General features: G+C 40.8%; 4 protein-coding genes and 1 long non-coding RNA gene across 7 annotated transcripts in view; 3 read left to right on the top strand and 2 right to left on the bottom strand.

Moving 5' to 3' along the window:
• Window positions 1-12,791, top strand: part of LOC134182088 (serine/threonine-protein kinase mTOR-like) — a 32,340-nt gene extending 19,549 nt beyond the window's left edge. The window contains 25 exon segments of the mRNA XM_062649420.1: window positions 1,305-1,420; window positions 1,476-1,553; window positions 2,367-2,474; window positions 2,576-2,701; window positions 2,885-3,016; window positions 3,583-3,701; window positions 4,956-5,073; window positions 5,236-5,355; window positions 5,406-5,600; window positions 6,126-6,224; window positions 6,276-6,398; window positions 6,794-7,117; window positions 7,511-7,685; window positions 7,840-7,975; window positions 8,035-8,182; window positions 8,594-8,716; window positions 8,788-8,870; window positions 8,923-8,995; window positions 9,060-9,134; window positions 11,439-11,574; window positions 11,631-11,681; window positions 11,739-11,813; window positions 12,193-12,276; window positions 12,329-12,434; window positions 12,507-12,791. Coding sequence (XP_062505404.1) covers window positions 1,305-1,420; window positions 1,476-1,553; window positions 2,367-2,474; window positions 2,576-2,701; window positions 2,885-3,016; window positions 3,583-3,701; window positions 4,956-5,073; window positions 5,236-5,355; window positions 5,406-5,600; window positions 6,126-6,224; window positions 6,276-6,398; window positions 6,794-7,117; window positions 7,511-7,685; window positions 7,840-7,975; window positions 8,035-8,182; window positions 8,594-8,716; window positions 8,788-8,870; window positions 8,923-8,995; window positions 9,060-9,134; window positions 11,439-11,574; window positions 11,631-11,681; window positions 11,739-11,813; window positions 12,193-12,276; window positions 12,329-12,434; window positions 12,507-12,522 — 2,939 coding nt within the window. The 3' untranslated portion in view covers window positions 12,523-12,791.
• A 675-nt stretch (window positions 12,792-13,466) lies between these two features.
• Window positions 13,467-14,642, bottom strand: LOC134182459 (centrosomal protein of 19 kDa-like). The gene is made up of 4 exons (XM_062649862.1): window positions 14,525-14,642; window positions 14,404-14,458; window positions 14,179-14,251; window positions 13,467-13,969 (listed from the first exon to the last, which is right to left on the bottom strand). Exons 1-4 carry the CDS (start codon window positions 14,598-14,600, stop codon window positions 13,637-13,639), a joined length of 537 nt encoding a protein of 178 aa, XP_062505846.1. The 5' UTR covers window positions 14,601-14,642; the 3' UTR covers window positions 13,467-13,636.
• A 334-nt stretch (window positions 14,643-14,976) lies between these two features.
• LOC134182200 (SH2 domain-containing protein 5-like) lies at window positions 14,977-19,941 on the top strand. Of its 2 annotated transcripts, none has more exons than XM_062649576.1 (9): window positions 14,977-15,257; window positions 15,323-15,403; window positions 15,482-15,556; window positions 16,965-17,111; window positions 17,306-17,407; window positions 17,470-17,627; window positions 18,238-18,420; window positions 18,548-18,725; window positions 19,614-19,941. In XM_062649576.1, the coding sequence occupies exons 1-9, from the start codon at window positions 15,069-15,071 to the stop codon at window positions 19,830-19,832; spliced, it is 1,332 nt and encodes a 443-aa protein (XP_062505560.1). In that variant the 5' UTR covers window positions 14,977-15,068; the 3' UTR covers window positions 19,833-19,941. The 2 variants fall into 2 exon arrangements, with proteins under 2 accessions (XP_062505560.1, XP_062505559.1); XM_062649575.1 differs by having other exon boundaries at window positions 14,978-15,257; window positions 18,235-18,420.
• An 80-nt stretch (window positions 19,942-20,021) lies between these two features.
• LOC134181906 (uncharacterized) lies at window positions 20,022-20,530 on the top strand. The gene is made up of 3 exons (XR_009970219.1): window positions 20,022-20,102; window positions 20,167-20,238; window positions 20,397-20,530. It is a non-coding gene; the product is annotated as an uncharacterized LOC134181906 (long non-coding RNA).
• Window positions 20,531-20,589: 59 nt separating this feature from the next.
• Window positions 20,590-24,697, bottom strand: LOC134181904 (basement membrane-specific heparan sulfate proteoglycan core protein-like). 2 transcript variants are annotated; one of them, XM_062649189.1, is made up of 11 exons: window positions 24,552-24,697; window positions 24,050-24,301; window positions 23,845-23,986; window positions 23,662-23,786; window positions 22,710-22,988; window positions 22,514-22,643; window positions 22,296-22,450; window positions 22,185-22,238; window positions 22,115-22,126; window positions 21,920-22,054; window positions 20,590-21,731 (listed from the first exon to the last, which is right to left on the bottom strand). In XM_062649189.1, the coding sequence occupies exons 1-11, from the start codon at window positions 24,625-24,627 to the stop codon at window positions 20,830-20,832; spliced, it is 2,262 nt and encodes a 753-aa protein (XP_062505173.1). In that variant the 5' UTR covers window positions 24,628-24,697; the 3' UTR covers window positions 20,590-20,829. The 2 variants fall into 2 exon arrangements, with proteins under 2 accessions (XP_062505173.1, XP_062505172.1); XM_062649188.1 differs by having other exon boundaries at window positions 21,920-22,126.
• Between the last annotated feature and the right edge of the window lie 249 nt (window positions 24,698-24,946).

The raw sequence follows: 24,946 nt of genomic DNA, 5'->3' as shown, positions 1-24,946 counted from the left end.
TTTACAACTTGCATAGCACAGCAGACTAAAGCTGTTATGCTTTCATTTGTGTGTGTCTATGTGTCTGCCTGCCTGTCTGTCTGTCTGTCTGTCTGTCTGTCTGTCTGTCTGTCTGTCTGTCTGTCTGTCTGTCTGTCTGTCAAAGAACATTTATTGAAAACATCAACGCTAATACAGAAAAGGCTACATATAACACTAAAAAAAGAGTTCAAGATAAACGACTATAGTGGTCATAGAAGAAAAACTCTAACAAACAGCCATCTGATTTTTGTAGCTATCATCTACAGAGTCATTACTACAAACTATTCTGTCAATCTTTTTAGCTAAAACACTACTATTGCAACAGTGTAATGTTATTGACTATCTGTCTGTCTGTCTGTCTGTCTGTCAAGTTCATATGTGTCTGTCTGTCTGTCAAGTTCATATGTGTCTGTCTGTCAAATACATATATGTCTGTCTGTCTATGTGTCTGTCTGTCTATGTGTCTGTCTGTCTGTTTGTCTGTCTGTCTGTCTGTCTGTCTGTGTATTTGTCTGTCTGTTTGTCTGTTTGTGCATTTGTCTATCTGTCTGTCTGTCTGTCTGTCTGTCTGTCTGTCTGTGTATTTGTCTGTCTGTCTGTCTGTTTGTGCATTTGTCTGTTTGTCTGTTTGTCTGTCTGTCTGTCTGCATGTCTGGCTGTCTGTCTGTCTGTCTGTCTCTGTTTGTCAATACATATATTTTTTCATAAATGAAGTATAGCAGCAAAGCAATAGCTAATCTACGTGTCCATTACATCTAATACATACATGAGAACTGGTCGAAACTACAATGCACACTATATGTACACATTAAATACACATACACATTATGATTAGACGAAAGGGACCTATGGTCCCGGTCTCTAAATGTTTATGACTGTCTGTCTGTGTGCCTGTTTGTCTGTCTGTCTGTCTGTCTGTCTGTCTGTCTGTCTATGTGTCTGTCTGTCTATCTGTCTGTCTGTCTGTCTGTCTGTAATTATGATATCTCTTGAAAGGCTTAGCATATCAATATGAAATTTTCAGAATATGAAGATCTTGCCACATCTCAGACGAGTTCAAAACTGGGCACTTGGGGTCAAACAAACTCTGAGATTAATTTTTTTACATTTTTACATGTTCCATTTCTACATGGGTTATGCAATCTCATCATTGATTGCTTTAGTTCTTTCTTTATTGTTGTTTGTTGGCTACCAGTTTTCATGCTTTTGTTATGTTTGTTTGTCTGTTTGTTTGTCTCTTTAATGTTTGTGATGCTTGACTATACATATCTGTTGATCTGCAGGTCAGTGGGAAGATATGGACGAGTACGTCTGCCTTATTCCTCGCGACACTCTAGATGGTGCGTTCTACAGAGCGGTAATGGCTGTTCATCAAGAGCACTTTACCCTGGCACAGAAAGTCAGCATGTCTCATGGTTTGTTTGTTGGAGTAGTATGTTTATGTCACTGTTTAGTGCATCGACACGGCTCGAGATATCTTGGACACTGAACTCACAGCAATGACAGGAGAGAGCTACAACAGAGCATATGGAGTCAGTGTTGATAGCAAATATGTTTAGAGTACAAAGTGTGTGTCATGACTCTTTGGAAAAAATAATGAGTTGTGTGTGTGTGCTTGTGTGTCTGTGCGTGTGTGTGTGTGTGTGTGTGTGTGTGTGTGTGCTTGTGTGTGTGTGTGCTTGTGTGTCTGTGCGTGTGTGTGTGTGTCTGTGTGTTTCTGTGTGTCTCTATCACTGTGTGTGTTACCGTGTGTGTTTGTCTGTCTGTCTGTCTGTCTGTCTGTTGTCTGTTTGTCTGTGTGTCACCGTGTGTGTGTGTGTGTGTGTGTGTGTGTGTGTGTGTGTGTGTGTGTGTATGTCTGTGTGTCTGTGTGTCTGTCTGTTGTTTCAAAACTGTCACCTAATCATGGTGATTTAGATAGATTATTTGATTTTGACATTCAAAGTCAAGTCCATTAGTTAATGACTTTGTTGTTCACAAGGACTGATTTGTATTTAAAAATCCTAGCATATATACAAATAGAATCTGTATGAGAATAAGTTATCTGTCTGTCTGCCTATCTGTCCATGTGTGTGTGTGTGTGTGTGTGTGTGTGTGTGTGTGTGTGTGTGTGTGTGTGTGTGCGTGCGTGCATGTGTGTGTGCATGTGTGTGTGAGAGACATGCAATCTTCACATTGTAGACTCAATGCATGTAGTCAGGGGCATGAAATTTATTCTGTAATTGGACACTGCAGTGTGATATCAGTATAAGCATTTATGGTAGTAGCTTGGCCTTCTCTATCACAATCGTTGGAGTCGAAATAGTTACGGAAGTTTCATACTGACTGTCGTTGTGTCATTGCAGGCCATGGTCTCAGTCCAGATGGTGTCTGAAATGGAGGAGATTATTGAGTATAAATGGAATCTCGAACGACGAGAGGGAATTCGACAAGCTTGGTGGGAACGGCTGCAGGTGAGCATCTGTCATACTTTCAACGACATCACAATTAATATGAATTGTGTCCAAGATTGCTGCCTTTTGATTGAATAATCGGTTTGTTTGATTGTTTGTAGGGATGTCAAGCGAACGTTGAAGACTGGCAACGAATACTCAAAGTGCGGTCGCTTGTTGTGACTCCACATGAGGCCATGCGCACGTGGATCAAGTATGCAAGCTTATGCAGAAGGAGCGGACGACTGGTGGGTTGTGTATTTACGTACGTACGTACGTACACACACACACACACACACACACACACACACACACACACACACACACACACACACACATACACGTATATCATATGTGCTGCTATGAGACCTGTTGATATCAACATGGTTGTCTAATTGTAATACGTTGTGATGTTGATTGCCGTTTTGTAGAATCTGTCGCACAACACATTGGTGATGCTGCTAGGTACTGATCCGACTCGGCACCCTGATCAACCCATTCCAACGACGTATCCTCGAGTGACGTTTTCGTATATTAAGCACATGTGGTACAACAACCAGCAGGTACGATGTGAACGTAGACATGCAGATGATGATGATGACATTTGTTGGTGACGATTTATTTGATGTGGCTGTAGACAAAGACAGACAGACAGACGGACGAACAGATGGACAGACAGACAGATTATTTTATTCTTTGAGAAACACTATAATACCTGATCTAGTTGCAAGATGGTAACATTCAAGAATTTCTAAAATTAATTAACATAATGCTGAATGTCTTTGTCATATAAGAAGTTGTCTACTCTACACTGTTCATAAGTCAACTTAGACACTTTTCTACTGATTACTCTGGCATTGCATCTCTGTATGACAGACAGAGACAGACAACCTGACAGAAAGACAGACACACAGACAGACAAATAGACAGGATGGACAGCAGACACATAAACAGACAGACAGACAGACAGGACAGGCAGACAGGACAGACAGGCAGACAGACAGACACATAGACCACACAGACAGACACAGACAGACAGACAGACAGACAGACTGGACACACAGACAAAGAGAAATGTGGACAGATTACCTTAAGATATTGAGTTGTTGTCAGTTTTTTTCTGTGGCAGGAGCAAGCACTGGGACAACTACGGCATTTTGTTCAGCACTCGTTACACCCGCAGGCCATACAAACTGCACAACTCGATAACAGCTATCAAAAATACGAATTTCAGAACCTACTAGCAAGGTGTGTTCATTTAGTATGCAACATATTTACAACTGAATGCAATAAATAATAAACGACAATAATAAACAATAATAAATAATAATAATAAACAATATTAAACAACAATAAACAGTAGTAAACAGCAATAAACAATAATAAACAATAGTCAACAATAATAAACAATAATAAACAATAGTAAACAATAATAAACAATAATAAACAACAATGAACAATAATAACAAACAACATACCACAAAACAGCAATAAACAGCAAACAATAATAAGCAACAATAAACAATAGTAAACAACAATGAACAATAATAAGAAACAACATGCAACAAACAACAATAAACAATAAGGTGGCTTCAAAACAAAATAATACAGATTATAACTCGGGGTTGTCCTCAGGATTTTTGTAAGGCCCATCGGAAATTCTTATGACCACGCCCCACCCTAATTTTATGTGCACGCTCACACACAAAAGCGTGATGCTGGTCTGCTTACTGACATGCTTTGCTTCACAAACAGTTGTCACTGAATACTCAGGCTTAACAAGAACAAAGTGGTTTCTTGTTGTGTAACCCTAAGGAAAGTTTCTCTCACTGATGTTAATTCACTGTGCTTGACCACATGATAGCTATACTGACGCCAATATTGGTCGATGGCAACTACTGTTGCTCTTTGTGTACTGTGCTTGTATTACGATTAAGTTCATGCCATATGGCAGTCTTTGCCCTGTTGGTCTTATCTTCAAACCAAGCATAGCAGGCGCTATATTCAAAGAACTAACTTGTTTGCCTCAAACAACTTTTCGATTTTTCAAAATACAAAGTCCATTGCCTTTGTAACTAATCACTGCCAGTACCTACTCAGTGGCCTGCACCAAGCGGTAGCCAAAGCATGGCACAGCGTCGTGCCTTTTGTATGCTGGAGACAACCCTGATAACTTGACTGGTTTCCTTGTTGCTTGCGATGATGGATCATCTATAGCGGATTACACTGAATGTCTAACTACTAGTTAGTAGTAGCTCGTCAGGTCTGCAAGTTGGCTGACCGCGTTGAAATATTTTAGTTGACTCTAGAAACAGGCAGAGAGGTGAGATGGAAAGATTAAATCAGATGTGACATCACAAACTTTGTAGCTTGTCGTGTTTGAGAGCTGATGATTTCAATAGCTAATGTGTCATCACATTGGTGCTGTAGCTTACATTTGTTGTTATAGTTATGAACTCATATGGTTCGCATGCAATAAGTTGTGTGTTTGTTTGCTTCAAGGTGCTATTTGAAGCTTGGAGAGTGGCACCTGGCGATCAATAAGTTGAGTGATGCAACTATACCGGATGTCCTCGATTTCTATACAGCTGCTACGGAGCATGACAAGAACTGGTACAAGGTATGCCATTAACCTAAAATGTCAAAGTTTGTTACTATAGGTAGGTATCCAATCTCAATACAACATGTGTGTGTGTGTGTGTGTGTGTGTGTGTGTGTGTGTGTGTGTGTGTGTGTGTGTGTGTGTGTGTGTGTGTGTTACAGTGTTACAATTTTACGTTAGGCTTGGCACTCTTTGGCTATGATGAATTTTGAAGCTGTTCTGTACTACAAACATCAAGCGACTCCAACAGAAAAGTCAACCAACGAAGAATCAGCATCACCGCCACAGAAACCTCAACCAGTAAGAAAGAATTACATACAAAGTCATTGATATTAATATTTTTTGTTTAGTCAACTGCTAATATTCACTTGTACACAAAGCCGGCCGTTCAGTGTTTCTTTCGCTCAATTTCTCTGGCAAAAGGAAACTCGTTACAAGATACTCTTCGTCTACTTACGTTGTGTTTTGAGTACGGTCACTGGCCTGATGTCTATGAAGCTCTCGTGGAAGGCATGAAAACAATTCAAATTGATGTTTGGTTAAAGGTGAGACAAATCGCAAGTTAGAGCTATGGAGCTGTTTGATATCAATATACTCCATTGATCACAATATTGTTAAGTCCATTTTACTTGAATGAGCTACTTTCTGTTATGTTTGGTATAAAGGTTTTCGATATTGAGTTTTTCATGACTAACTTTTTGTATTAGTTTTTTCCACTTGCTGCATATAATCATGGCATTGTAAGTAACATAGTTTGATAAACATAGGGATTGTTAAGGTACAAGCATATGTGGGATATTTCTGTACAATCCATGTAGCACAGGAGAGCAAAGTTGTAATGTTTTCAGAGGTGTTTGTTTGCCTGTCGTCTGTCTGTCTGTCTGTCTGTCTGTCTGTCTGTCTGTCCTGTCAATACATATATTTTTCATAAATGTTTGTTTGTCTTTCTGTCTGTCTGTCTGTCTGTCTGTCTGTCTGATAGTTGATCAACACACATTTGTTGCATTGGAATTGTTGTGAATTTACGATAAAAGATTGACAATGTTGTCAAACTTTGTCTTGTTTATTAGGTGATTCCTCAGCTTATTGCAAGAATTGATACACAGAGACAGTTGGTGAGCAAGCTTATTCACCAGCTGTTGACAGACATTGGCAAACATCATCCACAGGTTGCTTGCTTTTTGAAGACATTGTGATCGTTGTTGGCTAAAGTTGTTTAGGCTTTGATTTATCCACTTACTGTTGCGTCTCGAGGTGCAAGCCAAGCAAGACGAACTGCTGCAAATTCGATTTTGCAAAATATGTGTGAGCATAGCAACACTCTTGTGCAGCAAGCAAGGCTGGTATGAAGTAGTTTATGTCAGTCTGTTTGTTTATTTGTTGTGGCTGTGTTGTTTCTGTCTGTCTGCTTCTTTGTCTGTCTGCTTCTTTGTCTGTCTGTCTGTCTCTCTGTCTGTCTCTCTCTCTCTCTGTCTGTCTGTCTGTCTGTCAATACATATATTTTCCAACATCAAACTATGATGTCTGACTGACCGATTGACTGGTTGTTTGTTTGTTCATATGTCTGTCTGTCTGTTCGTCCGTCCATTCGTCCGTCCGTCCATTCGTCCGTCCGTCCATTCGTCCGTCCGTGCATCTATCTGTCTGTCTGTCTGTCTGTGTATCTATCTGTTTGTTTGTGTGTTTGCATTTGCGTTTGTTGCTTTCTTTCTTTCTAATTTATTGTCTGATTGTTTAGGTAAGTGAAGAGCTCATCAGAGTTGCTATACTGTGGCATGAACAGTGGCATGAAGGACTCGAGGAAGCATCTCGTTTGTACTTTGGCGAACGCAACGTTGAAGGCATGTTTAACGTGCTGGAGCCTTTGCATACAATGATGGAGAGAGAGAGAGGGCCACAGACACTGAACGAGACCTCTTTCAATCAGGCTTATGGACGGGATTTGGCTGAGGCTCTGGAGTGGTGTAAGAAGTATCATCGGTCACAGAATGTCAAGGATCTCACACAGGCATGGGATCTGTATTATCACGTATTTCGAAGAATATCAAAACAGTTGCCACAGGTCAAATGCTCTTTAGTCTCTTTTTTTGTCTGTTTGTCTGTCTGTTTGTTAGTTTAGTTTGTTTACTGTCTTTCTGTCTGTCTTTCTGTCTGTCTGTCTGTCTGTCTGTCTGTCTGTCTGTCTGTCTGGTCTGTCTGTCTGGTCTGTCTGTCTGTCTGTCTGTCTGTCTCTCTGTCTCTCTGTCTCTCTGTCTGTCCCGTCTGTCTCTCTGTCCCTTCTGTCTGTCTGTCTGCCTACCTGTCCTGTCTGTCTGTCTGTATGTATGTATGTATGTATGTATGTATGTATGTATGTATGTATGTATGTATGTATGCATGTATGTATGTATGTCATAACTAAATATTTTCATGCTTTCTATCTCAAAGTTGTATTTTGAAATCAATTGTTTGTTAGTTGACGTCACTGGAGCTACAATATGTCTCACCCAAGCTACTGAAATGCAAAGACTTGGAGTTGGCTGTTCCAGGAACATATGAACCAAATCAGCCAGTCATTCGCATCCAATCTTGTTCAGCTTCTCTTAATGTGATCACATCAAAGCAACGGCCGAGAAAACTCAGCATCCAAGGTACACACACACACACACACACACACACACACACACACACACACACACACACACACACACACACACACACACACACACACACACACACACACACACACACACACAAGTGACTGCTTGTGTTGTATGTGTTGTATCTTTATGTTTGTACTTGTAGGGAGCAATGGCCATGAATTCACATTTCTACTCAAAGGTCACGAAGACCTCCGACAAGATGAACGAGTCATGCAGCTTTTCGAACTTGTCAACACGTTACTAAGGACCGACCCAATCACATTCAAACGTCATCTCAGGTACAAACCCTTTCCTGTTGTCTGAAATACACAACAAGGGATGTGTCTGTATCTGGTAGTATTCAAGGTTATAGTGTGATTCCATTGTCAACTAACTCGGGTCTGATTGGCTGGGTTCCTCACTGTGATACGCTACACACATTGATACGAGATTATCGTGAGAAGCGGCGGATCCTACTCAATGTTGAGCACAGATTTATGCTAAAGGCAAGTCAATTGATAAATCTCTAAGAGTGCAGGCTCTGCAGTTTCTGTAAAATTGTATAAATAGTTACAACCTGCATTGTGTGTCTGTGTCTGTGTGTGTCTGTGTGTCTGTGTCTGTGTGTGTGAAGATCTTGCCAAAATCTCAGACAAAGTCAAAAATGGGCACTCGTTGTTAACAAATTGATTAATAACAATTTATTTATTTAATGTAATTCATGTGTTGCCCAGGATTCAACTCATAAAGCACATTTTACGGTTGACACTTGGGTTATGCTATCACTACATAGATGGCTTCAAGTTTACTTCTAAATTTGTTGTTTGTAAACCACCAAATAGGCACCACTCATACTGTAAATACCATGTGTGTTTATTCCAGTATGTCACTGGTTTTCGTCTGCCATGTCTGTACAGATGGCTCCCGACTATGATCACTTGACGTTGATTCAGAAAGTTGAGGTGTTTGAGAAGGCACTGGAAACGACTCCCGGCGATGACTTGGCAAAATTGTTGTGGCTCAAGAGTCCAAGCAGTGAGGTATATATATACACACAATTGCTGTGTGTTGTTTGTCTATCAACGACTTTGTTGTTGTTTGTTTTGTGAAGGTGTGGTTTGATCGCCGTACAAATTACACTCGATCTCTCGCGGTCATGTCAATGGTTGGATACGTATTGGGACTAGGAGATAGGTCTGTTTGTTACGTAGCTTGAAGTGTCAGTAGTTAGTGACTGTTTGTTTAGACATCCATCTAATCTCATGCTTGATCGCCTTACTGGTCACATTGTGCATATTGACTTTGGAGATTGCTTTGAGGTTGTGTGTTTATGTGGATGTGTATTTGGTGTTTTGTTATTCGAGTGTGCATGTCTGCTGTCAGGTTGCAATGACAAGAGAAAAGTTTCCGGAGAAAATACCTTTCCGTTTGACACGAATGTTGGTGAAGGCAATGGAGGTCAGTTAACACTACGAGTGAATTGATAACAGATTGAAAATACTCGTTAGTGATTGTGATAGAATATCAATAAATTTACTTGATTATTTCATTATTGGCAACACACACACACACACACACACACACACACACACACACACACACACACACACACACACACACACACACACACACACACACACACACACACATTCATCCTGGAGCCGGGTGTGCCACCCGTTTAGGTAGCTACTTTTATGGTACATGCTAATCTTTGACATCTTGTGAGCAACAAATCTTGTACATACCTCTCTTAGGGTTAGTCCTTGTAGTGATGTTGATCTTGTAAACTAGTGGTGACTGATTACTTTAAGTATTTACTGTCATACTGGAGTCACATGATTAGTTGATATTAATTTTATGGTTAGTTTAAATAAAAAGCTGGGAAAACCGTGACCATTATTGATTTATTGTAGAGAATGATGCCGATTGTATTTTGTATAACAGTTAGCCTGTGATTGTTAAGTGTGATGCGACCATACTAAAGTGTTCACACTGAAACCAGAAGACTATACCCTTAGCCTGGATATCTGGGCCTTGGGTAGCCTTTTTGGAGACTTTGCTGGGGAGCCTCTGTTGTACGTACTGTCATCAAAGTCGATTTCTATAAATACCACAGGGTTCTGCCCATGTGGTCGGAGGTGGTCGGGCCCGACCATCACTCCACATGTTCCGATCAGCACTATGCTAGTGGTTTACTTGCTGCAATGGATGGCAGACAGCTAGCCTTGCCATAGTATAAACGTGAGACTGGGCAGACTGTTGACAGAAGTTGCAGTTTTCTTATGTCTGCTCTTTCAGATTATAGGCCATCAACAGTGCGATACATTCTGTTTGGTGCTTTCTTGTCTGAAATAAATCACGCCCCTTAATGCAGCTGATGCCCGACCACCACTCCGAAACTCCTGTGCAGAACAGTGAATACCATACTTGATCATTACCCCAGGGCTCAAGTAAGCCCCAAGCCTCTACATTGGCCAAGGCTCTAAGATTTTCACACCTCTTAGTTCTTTAGTTAATGCCAATTGGTGCTTTCCACAGTGACTGTTTGCTGGAATTGTGCCTGTAGAGATGCTGACATTCTTCAACTTGTGCATGCCTGTTGACCACATGTTAAAGGTTTTGATGACTCAGATACCATAGAAGATTAGGTTCTATACTTTATGGAGTGGTGGCGGTTTGAAGCTCTACTAGTGTAGCAACGTGCTGTTTAAGTTACTAAATAAATCAATTCTGTCAACTAACAACTTTAGGTGTCAATTCTTGAGTAAGACCCCATTCCATACTAGACCTTTTGACTCTGGCCAGACATTAGTGTTGGAGTAATATTCAAGTGAGTATGGTATTTTGCTCTAGCAGCTTGTTTTCAGGCTTGCTTCTGGTAAAGAAGTGTTAACAAAAGAACGGTTAGTAGCACTACAAGTTGATATGCACTACATGCATGTGATCACATCACTGAACAGACTTAGCTAAGGAGGAAGCTGCCGCATATGCTGAAGTGTCTTAGTCTAAGAGAGAATAAAGGAGGTGCAAGTCAGTGTGAACACATACTTATTCGAAGTAAGCTTAATTTAATCAGAGTTCTAGCCAGAAAATTGTGACAGCCGGCAAGCTATCAGTCATTACTGACCACACCCACTGACCACCCACTGTACTGTAGCGTATTTTAATTAGTACCATTTCTTCTTGATTAAATATTTCCAGACGGAAGGCATATGTAACCACTAATGATCTTTACAGTATTTAATCTAATTGAAAGTAAGTCATTGTCAGTGGTAGTTTTTGTACTCTCGATGTTTACAGTGATGTATACCTGATACCCTTTATTAGCAGTAAAGATATAAAGAGCACTCCCAGACCCTGACCTTTCTCAATATCTACTTGGGTCGGCTTTTCAATGCAAACAGAGAGTACATTGCATTGTCCCAAGGCATCTCCAATGCAACATTTAGTAGATTTATGCTAACAGTGGAGCAAGGTACACACTCCTTTGTCTACAGTCTTCTTTCAAAAGAAATACTTATACTGATGACTTTGCTGCACGTAGCCGTAGTTTGCATGAGCTCTACAGCGGCATTGTCTGACTAAAACAATCATAGTCTAAGCCCTCCAGCCCGCAGTTTGCTGGCATTGCCGCCTTTGGCTAAAACTCTGTTAATGGGGAATAAAGGCAACTTGAGCTTCAGTGTGAACACGCCTTAATTTGAATTCAAAATGAGAGCTGGAGACAGAGGTGGTCATTTCTGTTTTGTTGTGTTTATAAAGGTTACGGGCATCGAAGGCAACTTTCGTATGACATGTCACAATGTGATGCGCGTATTACGAGAGAACAAGGACAGCGTGATGGCAGTGCTAGAAGCGTTTGTGTACGATCCACTGCTCAACTGGAGACTCGTCGACGGTCTGATATTTGTAACAAATGCAAACGTAAGTTTATCACATCGATGTCTTGCGTAGCTGCTCCGAAAGGCAAAAGAGACAAAACCAATACGACCGGCCAAGGTGCGGGTGAGTCAACGTAGTACAAGCAATCACGACTTCAATGAATTGTGCGTGTGAAATTAGAAATGCTCGGAGACAGCACAGCACAGGAACCACATACATCTCGTAGATCAGTCCCTTCAGTTGAGGGCACTGCAGGTGTGTGCATGATTTGTGTAGATGGATTTTATTGATTTATGTCTGTCTGTGTACGTGTCTGTTTGTTTGTCTGTCTGTCTGTCTGTCTGTGTACGTGTCTGTTTGTCTGTCTGTCTGTCTGTCTGTCTGTCTGTCTGTCTGTGTACGTGTCTGTTTGTCTGTCTGTCTGTCTGTCTGCCTGTCTGTCTGTTTGTGTACGTGTCTGTTTGTCTGTCTGTCTGCCTGTCTGTCTGCCTGTCTGTCTGTCTGTCTGTCCATCCGTCTGTCGATTCACTTTGTAGACTGAAGGTTTACTGGCTAATGCTTAATGTGTAGAGCATTGACTGTCTGTAGTGTGTATATAGCCAGTTGTGATTGACTCACAACAAAGTTTGATTAGTAGGAGACGAAGACGGTAACCAGCCGGAGGTGTTGAACAAAAAGGCTGTAGAAATAACCAACAGAGTGAGAGACAAACTAACAGGTAAGTGTCGTGTCACGTGTCACGATGAGTTACCGACTAGGCGGCTGTATAGGGCATGATTTTCCACAATACGACAGTCACACCATCACCGACCAAGTCGATTTACTCATCAAACAGGCGACGTCCAATGAGAATTTGTGCCAGTGCTACATTGGCTGGTATGTGAATGCATCATACTGCATGCCGGCGTCATACATAGTACATCTACTGATGGTTATCATCCCGTTTAGGTGTCCATTCTGGTAGCAACTTTTTCAAAACGTCTAGTTTTTTCGTCTGACTTCAGACTTTCCTCAAGAAATGAGGTCAGAATAGTGAGTGCTGGCTGTAATGTTTTATCAAACTGCCAGTTTGTGATCAGAAATTTTGTTTGACCGCTGGGTGCATGTTGGTATGGTTTTAGAGTAAATTCCAGTGTTGAACATGTCAGAGATAACAATACTAGTCATAATAGTAACAATGAGATTTGCTTTCTTACTCCCGCACTTGAGTCAAATACACTTGCTCGTATCTTGGTTTTTTGCCCATGCCATCGATTGCAGTGCGAGGGCCACGAATGTTGACTATAGACTAGCCACCTTTTGTAGTGTAAGCATACAAGTATTTTTTGTCCCATGTCACACGCATTACAACATATCAAGCCATGTCCAATGATATTTGATTGTGAGCTTATGCATGGATGGATTGCATGTCCCGCTGATTAGGATGATGACTTGTCAGTGTCCTCTCTGCCTTGGATGGGACACTAAGGCCGGGCTGCTCTCAATCAACACTCTTTGTGCAAGTTAGACAAGTGTGTGTGTGTGTGTGTGTGTGTGTGTGTGTGTGTGTGTGTGTGTGTGTGTGTGTGTGTGTGTGTGTGTGTGTGTGTGTGTGTTCAGTAGGTCGTTCTTTGTGTCTCTGGCACTTTGATTGAAGATTATGATTCGGTGCTGTTGAAACTCGTCGAGGGAAGAATGACAGAGTGATCTTCCAGACTCCAGCATGCCCTATCATTGGATAAGCTGATCGTAGTCAATACTACAAGATTTGAGGTTCCGTTTGAAAATCTTTGAATTGCATTTTCAGACCTCCCTGATGGTTGACCAAACAACAGTTGCTTGGGGATCCTTTTGTCAGACATTCGTGTGACACGACCACCCCAATAGAACTGATGTTTTTAACAAAGATCAATGCCACTCATGGCACAGTGAGAGAGAACCATACATATAAACATATTGTATAGAATAGGCTTGCCAGGTAGTAAAGTAGCAAGTCACTCTACATATATACTGTGAAAATCTGTTAAGCTACATTGTAATGTATAATAAAATAGTTGCTATTTGTACACTTAGGGGTACGTGTCACTTCACATACGATTTTAAAACTCGTCATCCTCATCATTGTCTTCGTTGTCCCAGCCTGACTCCATCCTTCCTTCCTTGTTAAAATCTACTTCCACGTCATAGACAAAACCGTCATCATCTGGTCGTTTCCGATTTGCTTCAAAGAGAACTTCCATTGCTGCTTTATGTTTCTCTAACTCGGAGTCTGAGAGCTTGTTGAGGTCAAGTTCTAGATTTATCTGATGCCCACCGACGGGAGATGGAGAATTAGGCAATGAAGATCCAGAGTCTCCTTGTGCTTGCTCACGCTCAGATGGGGCATCTTGTTTTCCTACATGTGACTTCAGACGTTCGAGCAATCGCTGAAGCTTAAATAATTTTAAAAAAATTTAATTGAGATGTGTGTGTGTGCGTGCGTGCGTGTGTGTGTGTGTGGTGTGTGTGTGTGTGTGTGTGTGTGTGTGTGTGTGTGTGTGTGTGTGTGTGTGTGTGTGTGTGTGTGTGTGTGTGTGTAAACGAACAGGGCAAACAGCTCACAGCAAAAACAATATTGTAGTGTTTACTATCTCAAACTCACCTGCTTCGATGACACGTTCTCCAAATACATAGCATGTTTGGATTTCTTAATTTGTGCAGTAAGTTCCTCCACACTAGAAAACCACTCAAAAACGAAATATCACACACACACACACACGCACACACACACACACACGCACACACACACACACACACACACACACACACACACACACACACACACAAACACAAACAAACACACACACAAACACAAACAAACACACACCTAATAAGACCCTCCTTGAAATCTTTCAACGGCATCGCTCGTCGTCTCAATTTCCCTACACGCACATACAACATGACCACGCCTCTCTGGACAGCCCTATCTACTACTGACTCTCACCCACCAGTCGAAACAATCACATAGTCAAGCACAAGCGTTGGAGGATCATATCTCAATCCACACCGCCGTGGAGCAAACATATCAGCTACTTTTAGCTCTACCACACAAGCAGCTAATCCTCGGAACTCAGATTCTCGTTCGCGCAAAAGATTGCTAGTTTCGAGCTTACAAAACGTTGTTTTCGTTTTCTATTTTTGTGAATAATGCGTCCTTTTTACAGTTTGTGACGTCATAAAAACTAAATATAGTTAAATGTAACTTGTAACATAAAAAATATTTTATGTGTCATGCATCTGTAGAATATGTTTCCACAATTTCTTAATAATTTTTTGTAATTCTAACTAAGAAACAGCGCGGGACTTTGTAAACACACGTGACTGAGCGAATAGCGTACGCTAGCGTAGTTGAGCGTTGACGTAATTGTGCGCCAACGTCCGATCACCGAGGTAGGCGCCTACTTCCCACGCCCACACTGGATTACAAATCAATTCACTAATTGATTTTCCTCAATTTGTCTCCGCCTCTGATTGCAAAGAATCGTTGACCGTATGTACCTACTCAAGGCGAAGCAGAAACAAGAAGAAGAGGACAGGCGCGAAGTGCTCGAGTTTCGCCGCAAGGCAAAAGAAGAGCAGCGTCTGAGACAGCAAGGTATCGCTCCCAAACGCGCCGCAAAGGCCGTCGTTCACAAAGCCGTACCGGGAGAGAAATCGAAAGGACACAACAAGAAAGCGAAAGTAGGCATAAATAAATAAATAACCGTTCGGTCTAATTCATAAACTCTGGTGCCACGCCCACTCAGTATGTTGGGTCTTTCTCTGTTCCGACGGCGGCGGGTAGAGCTCAGGCTGGTGTTGTGAAGCAGCAGATTCCTAAGTTGGTGGTATGTCGTCTTGGATGCGATTTGGTGGTCGAGGAATGGGAATGATTGATTGCGTGGGTGTGGTGTGGGTGTGTGTAGATGCCCAAGAAACCGAGGACGGTCATTGTCGTTGTTCAGAAGGAGGGCGTGAAAATATTGAGTGAGGATGAAACGGTGCGTTGATTCCATTATTGTTTATTGTGTAAATTTAATATCAAGACAGACAGACAGACAGACAGACATAGTTAATATGATTAGAGTGACATTCAGACGGATTAGGCAGATGCTTGAATTGACATGCAGATAGACAGACAGATAGACAAATAGACAGAAAGGAGGACAGACAGAGGGCTGGGCAACAGACACCACACAGACAAACAGACATGCATACAGACAAACTGTTGAAACAGACATGCATACAGACAAACAGACGACAAACAAACTGACAGACATGCAAACATACGTACAGAACTAATCGACAAATGACAGACAATGTTACTAGTAGTCTGCCTGCCCCTTTATCTTTGTTCTACACGAACGTCTTGTTCTAAGTGTAATATAGTTATAAGGCAATAATGTTATAGGGTAATATTGTTGTACAGGTAATGCTATTCGTACACTTGTCATACACTTACAGACATACTTTGCATGACTCAACTATCATCTACATGCATGGTGTCTGATTATGTTATGAATACTTTGAGTTTGCCTAATTGTTAGTTAGTGATGAATTGAAGTCACCATTTCATGTATACTTCATCTGCCCGCTTTATCCATATTGATATCAACAAACGGGGTTTGCTTATAGTGGCTGTATATATTGGAATAGGGTACATAAAGATTGTTATTGACATATAGTTTGTATTATCAGGTATTGGCATTATTTGCTTCAGTAGAATACCATATTTCCTTGAATAGTAACCCATGAGTTACTTACTATTTAAGCGGGCTCACTAATTGAGCACGGGTTACTATTTTTCAATGTCTGCTATCATGGTTCAAGTTGAAGTAAAGAGCTAGGCAAGTAGTATTAGAGGAACACACTCTTGTTTATTTGTATAGCTTACTCCCAATTGCCTCAGCTAAGGGCTTCCTGCCTCTTCTGCTCAATCACTTCCGTTTTCCTTCAGATCCCCTCTCAGCGGCATCCTTCAGTTTGTCGTAATTCTTTATTCACTGACAGAGGTTTTGCCTGTCGATTTGTATTGTGCTGCTACAGCCGTTGTCGGTGATATTCAAGTTTCCTCCACAGCCCTTAATTTTTTTGCAATTAAAAACATCTCTTTTTACGGACATGGTCTTGCACGCGTAATGTTGTAGTCTCTAGATCTGACATTCAAGGCATGAGTACTAATCAAGCACAGGTTACTGTTTTCAGATTCATGGGTTACTAATCGAACACGGTTACTATTTGAGAAAAAAGTACGGTACACACTATTAGAGGTTTGGTTACAACGTAGGTTGACTGTACATGTACATACAAATATATTAACTGTAAATGTATTAACTGTACATATGTATATACAAATGTATTTTGTCATACTTGTTTATTCATTTTATGTGGGTTTTTCTGTTTCTGTAGAGAGTGTTTATGGCACATGCTATGTTTCGCATCTCATACACCACGTTTATCTTGGACAAGCAATACTTTGCCTTTGTTGCCAAGAATCCTGGAGGACCGACGGCTGCTAGTTTTTGCCATGTGTTTCAGACGGAGAAAAAGGACGATGTAATAATCATTGTTACTACAAATTTGTGTCATATGTTTTGACTCCTGAACAGACTACCAGACGAAATATAGTCTGTCTGTCTGTCTGACTGTCCATCGGTCTGTCTGTCTGTCTGTCTGTCTGTCTATCTGTTTGTCTGTTGTCTGTCTGTCTGTTTGTTTGCAATTGATATGTTTATTGTGTTGGTAATAAGGCTCGTCAGGTGAACAAGATGGTAGGCGATGCATTCAAAGAAGTCTTTGCTGAGCAAAGAGAACGAACAATGAAAGGAAAGAAACTTGCATCACCAGCAGTGGTCAGCATGAGGCTACTTCACTAACAAAATTATTCTTCCTTCTGATACTTGTTGTGCATTAGATTACAGCTGGTGCAAACACACCAACTCCAGTTCGTGTTACAGCTGTTGGTCCGTACCCTGAATCATCCACACCTGTGGATAATCGAAAGTTGCAAAGGCCACAAATCAAGTCATCAGCTTCTGCACAGCCTGTGCACCAAGTATCATTGGCTCCAAAGTATAAAAAGATGAGATGCCATGTTTATCTCAGTCAGGATTAGGCAGATTAGCAAGGCTGTGATAAAGTGAAATGATTGTTGTCACTGACTTAGAATTTTGTATAAAACTTTGCTGACAGAACGTTTATAGCCGATTCAAAATGGAGCCCACTCTGGTTACATGGTGTGAATCCTGAGTTATTTTGTTTGAAAAGGTTGTAGCCAGCTTGTAGCATATATCTGAGACAAGATGTTGCAGTTTCGTCTCCGTCTTTTATTGGGAGAATCGGTGATCTAGTGGCATAGTCGCTGGCCTGGCACTACTGTGACATGGATTTAAATCCTACTAAGTGACTTTTATGTATACCGTAGTTGTTTGTTATATAAATGTAGGAGAAGGCAGATAGGAATGTGTTGTGGTAGGAGCACAACAATGGAAACATGTAGATACTAGACTCTTTACGTGACTACCTTACGCTGTAGATTGTTTATGGTTTATAGATAGCAATAACGAGATGCTATTAGGAGTATGGAGTATGTGTAATGTGAAATATTTAGTGAATAAGACGTAGTTATACTACATGCTTTGTCTGTAGTTTAGTTGGTGTTAATAGATGTTTCTTGTAGTAGCTCTCATGCCCACCAGTTTCTTATCTCTGCTCCCATTCGACCATCTGCTCCCGTCCTACCATCTGCTCCGGTTCTACCATCTGCTCCTGTTCAACCATCTGCTCCTGTTCAACCATTTGATCCAATGCTGGATGAGGCTGAAGCTTTGAAGTTTGCTGAGTGGTATCAAGGAGGTCTTCCAAGGTTAATTAGCTAATATTTCACAGTCTGAACTTACTCTTGGTTTGAATTATGTGACATAGTTATTTGCACTGTTTGACTAAGATTTTAGGATTAGGTTATTATGTCTAACTGTAGCTATCTGTTGTAGAGAAATAGCTGTCGAGATTCTAGCTCAAGAAAGTGATGGAGCCTTTCTGATTCGTGATAGTCAAAGTCAACCGGGATCATACGTTTTATCTATGAAATGTCCTCCAAAGCCTGGAGAACAGACGGGGCCTATATCAAACTACTTAATTGTGAAAACTGCAATGGGATTAAATGTGAAGGCAAGTACCATAAATTAGTGAGTTTAGAATTATTGTGCATGCTGAAAAACTTATTGAATATAGTAGAACGTGGAACTGACAAATTTGCTCTTTATGGTTGTTTTGAGATTTAGTTTTAACTTAATTAATTAATTATTAATCTAATCAGTCAGACAATAGAAATGAAACCGGTAGCTTGATTTATTTTGTATTTAATAATTAAGTCTTGCATTAGCAGTGTTATTCTTTGCAACATGTACACAAGTTTTGGGGTTGTGTACTCTGTCTCTTGCGATAGAATGAACCAGACCAACTGTTGTTAGTGTGCACGTGCATACATACTACTGTAGTATAATGTCTATGACACTAGATCTATGCATGGCAGAATGTCATGAGGTAAATTGGGTGTCTGAGGAAACTTTCTGCTAACCAATCAAAAATCACAGCCAATAATTTTTGAAAGCAACTTAAACAGTGTATGGAAGTTGGAGGTTGCCTATAGTAGGAAAACTTTGCATTACTACCAATAAACGTACGTAGCTTGTAAAGCATCGATCATCATCACAATGACATAATTTTTAATATTAATTACTTTAGAAATGCAGACAAGTTGCCAAAACTTATTTATTTAATTAAGTGCTAATTACTGCTATTCTGTGGTTTTGAGATTTTTATTGTTAATTACTATTACTAAGTGGCATGCACAATACATCGATAATCATATGCTTTGAAGGCAACATAGATGGGTAATGGAAACAAATATTGTGGAATCACTGTGTATCATATGCATACTACAGCGTGAGACTAGATGTGTAACAAAATAAGTAAAGATGAAATCATGAGAGTCACGGATTCCATCCAACTGTTATGATAGAATGTGCTAACATTTGTCTTATGTATTTGCTGTAGGGTTTGAGCCAGAGGTGTTTTCCCAGTCTTTCCGCACTAGTTCTACACTACACCAGTCATCAGGATGGTCTTCCCTGTCAACTACATCTTCACTCATCCAATCCATTGTTTGCAACCGATGAGGATGACATTGAAGATGACCTGAAATCAAGCGATCCCGACTATAATGATTTAGCTTTCACTAAAATGCTCCACGATCTTCAAGCAATTTCTACGTAACATTTGAATTATTGGAATGGTCTTTGTATGAACAGCTTGTACAAACTAAATTTATACGAGTTTGTATTGCTAACCTCTATTAATTTAATAAGTATCAGGCAAAGCTAGTCCTAAGTTAGCAACCCATCTCCGCTTACAGGACTGTGCTGTACAGTACTGTACACCTACTAAACATCCGGGTCTACATATCGCCACGCTTTCCCGGATATGATGATTTGATTCCTTGCATGTAATCCCTCCCCAACGCTGTGAAATTCGTCAGAGTTTATGGTAGGCACTTTCGTTACCGCCTCAGTTATAAATCAACTTTATGCACGTGTGATTTCAATTACAGATTTGATTTCAAATATTGGGCTCAAGAACGTGAGCGTTTAGCAACCTGGCTAGCTAGCTAGCTAGGCTTCAGGTGAGTATCTTAATTAGATTATAAAGCAATGTCATAATCTTCGGACGATGTAGATGTCAGACATGGTATAATTCATTGAATTCACCAAACAGCATGCTAGTCTCTTGTCAATATGAATTGATTAAATTTGTACATATTGTCGTAATTATTGTGTGTAGCACTTGTTGTTCATTACTTGCATCTTTGGATGAGCTGATGGTAAATAAGGACATAGACCGTTGAAATTTGTGAGAACGTGTCGTGTATAAAGTATCTCTGGTTTCTGAGGTGTAGCTCGTGTACTATACTGCCACAGCTTGTTAGATATTTGAATATATTTTAACACTGTAGACATTGCCGAGATGGCAAATGTAAAGAAGCTAGCTCTGTTTCAAATAAACCATGCAGCTGCTAGTGAATAAAATACAAATAAAATACATATTTTTAAATGTCAAACGTACGGCATACTGGATGCCTCTCAATTGGTTAATTAATGATAGTCATATGTATCAGACCACACTATTAGTCTACATTGGTTGAGTAACAGAAAGAATGAGTTGCTCTACTTACTAGATGAAACTCAAAGTTGACGAATTTTGTAAAATGTTTCTGTTAAAATAACATCTGGTCTCTCTGGTCACGCTGGTGACGATCCATAGTACTGGTATGGGAATGCCTTTGTCTTCCGTGTTGTTCCCTGACATTGTTGTCATTGCGGGCATTCTGACTTTGTCTCTTGGGAGCTCCTCTTTCATATTCATCGGACTGGTAGCTGTTGCTTTGCCCACTGTGACGTCTGCCTTGGTTACTGCTCTTTCTTGTGAGAGGATGGTGATCATCGTTGCTGTGCTTGCGACTTTGTGGGTGGCGATGGTACTCAGTTTGGCTGTTTGTTGTCGTTGGTCTCTCATCTTCTGCACTCCATCTGCGATCTTCAGTTTTGGATCCTCGCCTGGAACTTTGATGATTTGTTGTCGTTTTGCCATATTTGCTGTCATTGTGTGAGTGGCGTCGTTGATTTGAACTTCTGTGGCTGGATGGGCGATGAAATGACTCTCTGTTATCACTTCTGTAATTGTGGTTATCATGCCATGTTGGGTCTGTGTGGCTGTATGGCTTTTTATGTTGTGATTTAGTGGGTGGGTTTCTTGGGTGTTGTTTTAAATGTCGCGTAGTATCTGGACCTGTGTTCGTCTCTTCTTTCTCACTGTTTTCACTGTCATCAGTCTCGGTCTCTTCATCACTGTCATCATCATCAGTTTCGTTGTCTTCAGAGTCATTGTCGTCAACATCATGATTCGGTCTTTTTGCCCATTCTGGCCTTAGAGCCTGCTGAAATTTGTCAGAAGTGGAGACTGGGATTCCCATTTTCTGTAGTCTTTGTTCAAGGAAATCGTTGTCTGCATCATACACTTTTACTCCACCCTCGTAGTTTGGGTTTGTAAAAGACAAGTGAGATATGCCTCCAAGATGAACTGCTCCACCGTTTGGCATGCTCGGAAATGATTCCTTAGCTGCATGAAGATATTAAATGAGTGAAGCTGCTTTGGTAAGAATAATGGCATATGGTATGAACAAGAAGACAGACAGACAGGCAGACAGACGGACAGGCAGACAGACAGACAGACAGACAGACACACATATAGATGGACAAAAGATGGATGGAACCAATCTTTTAATCATGGAAATGTGAATGACTCACACTGTAACACTTTCTGCATAGCTGTGGCATCGCTCTTTTTACAACAACAGCAGCAACAAATTATGATGATCACAACTGTAACAAGTACTGCTCCTCCTCCGGCGGCCAAAGAGACAATAAATACTAGGCTGAATTCTAAAACAACCGGCAAGCAAGTTAAATTGGTTCTTATTGATACTATAGTGTCAAAAATACCCGTTTTTGTCTCTACAAAACAACACAAAATTATTAATGGAAATACTTGATTATAAATATGCTGTTGTACCGTTTGGCACTTCTGTCGTTACACTCATAGTTGGGGTAGTTGCTTTAGTAAACACTGTACAACGAAGTACACAATAAATTTGCTATCCAACAAAAGAGCTCGCTTTTTAACCTTGATGTGTTATCATCAATGTGACCGATGTTGATATACTTCCTACGATATTGGTGGCCGTACACGTGAAATTACCAGAGTCTTCAGGGCTTGCAGAGAGAATAACCAACTGTGTTCCAACAAGGCTGATATGATTGTTCGACACGACTGCCAGACTATGAAACGACACATACACAATATGGAAATAGACGAAAAGTTGTGTATCTGAAAACTACAACCTTTGTCCATTTTTTGTCCATGTCACTTTAGGTTCCGGAACTCCAATTGCAGTGCAGTCAAGCTTTGCCGTTTCTTTCGGCTTGATTTGTGCACTCAATGGAATTTTGTTGAACTTGGGTTGTCTCGCACCTATGACAGTCAATTGTTATAGTTGGTATGTCTAATACTGTGCTAAAATTATTTGTTGATCCAAACTTGGTAGGAGAATGACAGCAGATGCGGTGACTTCACCGACTGCACCTGTGGCTCTGCATGTGTATTGAGCCATGTCGTCGTTTCGGAGGTCGGTGATAAGTAGACTGCCTCCACCGATGATGTGGTACCTGAGCGTTGTTGTCATATCAAGCAGTATACTGTCTTTTGCCCAACTGATTGTGGCTGGTGTACCCGTCGGATCGATGGAACACTCGAGTAGAGCGGTCTCACCGATCAGACCGTGGTGATTACGAGGAACTTTCTTAAATTTGATGGGAGCTGAACAGATTGAGTTTATTAGTTTTGATGTTAGTCTTCATTGTATGTTTGTCTGTTTGTGAGTGTTTCTGTCCATAGATGTATTGAATAAGTCAATGCTATTACAGGCTATTGGCAATCGCCCCCAAGAGGGCGGCACACTACAATGTTACTTAAGTAGCAACGACTAGCTGTCACAATCAATGTCTCGTCTTTGTCTGTCTGTCTGTCTGTCTGTCTTGTGATATAAAATTTGGGAGGTGGGGGACAAAAGCAGAGAATTTTTGCCACATTTGTCACAACAGTCAGTAAATTGCTAGAAGCCAATCTTAATGTCTCCATGTTTGTGACGTATTGGAGAAAAAGATTTTCTACAATTCTACAAAGATGCAATGACAAAGTTGTCCTCGGAAAACTTTCAAAACTATCATCTAATCACGGTGATCTAGATAGATTATTTGACTTTGACATTCAAAGCCAAGTCCATTAGTTAATGTATGACTTTTGTTGTTTGCAAGGTCTGTGTCTGTCTGTCTGTCTGTCTGTCTGTCTGTCTGTCTGTCTGTCAATACATATATTTTCAAACACTGAACTATTATACACCATCTAAGCACTAAATACTACCCAAGCCAATAGGGCTTGGTTTATCTGTCTGTCTGTCTGTGTGTTTCTCTCTCTTGCTTATATAACTCACCTAGTATAGTTAGCTCTGCTTTGGCACTGATACTGCCATGTGTGTTACCACTCATACATTCATACACACCCGAACTGGTTGTATTGACATTTGGGAGTATGAGATAATTCTCTTCAATACTATGCCTGTCACAGTAAGTGAAGTATATAGAACACTTTCAATAGCACACACCCAAAGATTTACCCTGCAGGCAATTGACCATCAATCTTTCCCCACAATACTCTAGGAGTCGGTCTACCAATGGCAGTACAAGGCAATCTCACTGTACTTCCGTTTGCAGCCGTTGTATTCAAGGGTACTGTTGTGAAATAGGGCTTGTAACGAACTATAGATATGTGAACACTTGAACATGACGTCATAAATGCAGTTAATTGTGTTGCGTGCTTACGGGTTACTGTCACTGTGGCGGTTTTCGCCACTCTGCCGTTGATATTGCTGGCCGTGCAGACATACATGCCTTCGTCTGATTTGGTGACCGCTCTGATAATGAGAGTACCGTCGTTTTGCGGCTGCAGGAAGCTTGAGGAGAACGTCCACGTCAGCGTGGGTTGAGGAGTTCCGCTTGCTGCACAAGCCAAGCCAATCGTTTCGCCCTCCAATACTGTCATTGACTGGGGAATGACCGTAAAAGTCGGTACATCTAGAACAAAATACAAAAAACCTTTAATACCGTGGGACTTACATGTCTACCGCAGTTTTATGTTCTAGGGGTGAAGAACTGACTTTACTGCAAGGAAAACGTTTTCCAGACAATTTTGCGTCATTTCTCGTTGACAGATTTGTGTACACGGGCTTGTACACGCATATTTAGTGACCACCATGGGTTTGTTGTGCCCACACCCGTGTAACGCCCCTATGTGTTTTGCTACACTAGTGTTACTCTGTCTTACTTGCTGAAGAATGTTGTATGCTGCACATGAGTCCAAATAGAATGAGAAATTGGGAGAAAGGCCAGAGCGTCGACATGATGACCAAGTTTGTGACGGAGATTTTTGGTGGGGGAGGTTGATAGCTGGGTGGTGTCCTATGATTGGAACGCACCTGTACACCTGTACACCTTGCTTGGCACATCACGTGCAGACGTAGGAGAGTCAGAGCAGAATGCATGGCTGTGTAGTTCAATACCAGTATACACAATTCTAATGCAATTCTAATGAGGTTATGTTCTACCTTTGGTTTGTTTGTTAATTAATTAACAGCATAACTCCAAACGTCCGCGTTATGACCGATTTTTATACCCTTTTTACCAGAGGTGGCTTTTAGGCCACATTTGAATGATTTGGGT

Source organism: Corticium candelabrum, chromosome 7 (assembly GCF_963422355.1).
Source record: "Corticium candelabrum chromosome 7, ooCorCand1.1, whole genome shotgun sequence".
Classification (NCBI taxonomy): Eukaryota; Metazoa; Porifera; class Homoscleromorpha; order Homosclerophorida; family Plakinidae; genus Corticium; species Corticium candelabrum.
Note: the sequence above shows the minus strand (reverse complement) of the source record. Positions and strands in the feature narration are given on the sequence as shown.

Excerpts from the sequence above, each read along its gene's own strand:
- LOC134182200 (XM_062649575.1), top strand. The coding sequence starts at position 15,069 with ATGTACCTACTCAAGGCGAAGCAGAAACAAGAAGAAGAGGACAGGCGC. Across the intron at positions 15,258-15,322 it reads GACACAACAAGAAAGCGAAA|TATGTTGGGTCTTTCTCTGT; the intron begins GTAGGCATAAAT and ends ACGCCCACTCAG. Across the intron at positions 15,404-15,481 it reads AGCAGATTCCTAAGTTGGTG|ATGCCCAAGAAACCGAGGAC; the intron begins GTATGTCGTCTT and ends GGGTGTGTGTAG.
- LOC134182459 (XM_062649862.1), bottom strand. The coding sequence starts at position 14,600 with ATGTTTGCTCCACGGCGGTGTGGATTGAGATATGATCCTCCAACGCTT. Across the intron at positions 14,459-14,524 it reads CTATGTGATTGTTTCGACTG|GGAAATTGAGACGACGAGCG; the intron begins GTGGGTGAGAGT and ends ATGTGCGTGTAG. Across the intron at positions 13,970-14,178 it reads AGAACGTGTCATCGAAGCAG|CTTCAGCGATTGCTCGAACG; the intron begins GTGAGTTTGAGA and ends AAATTATTTAAG.
- LOC134181904 (XM_062649188.1), bottom strand. The coding sequence starts at position 24,627 with ATGTCGACGCTCTGGCCTTTCTCCCAATTTCTCATTCTATTTGGACTC. Across the intron at positions 23,787-23,844 it reads GATGGTCAATTGCCTGCAGG|GCATAGTATTGAAGAGAATT; the intron begins GTAAATCTTTGG and ends TTACTGTGACAG. Across the intron at positions 22,239-22,295 it reads ATTGATGATAACACATCAAG|TGTTTACTAAAGCAACTACC; the intron begins GTTAAAAAGCGA and ends TTCGTTGTACAG.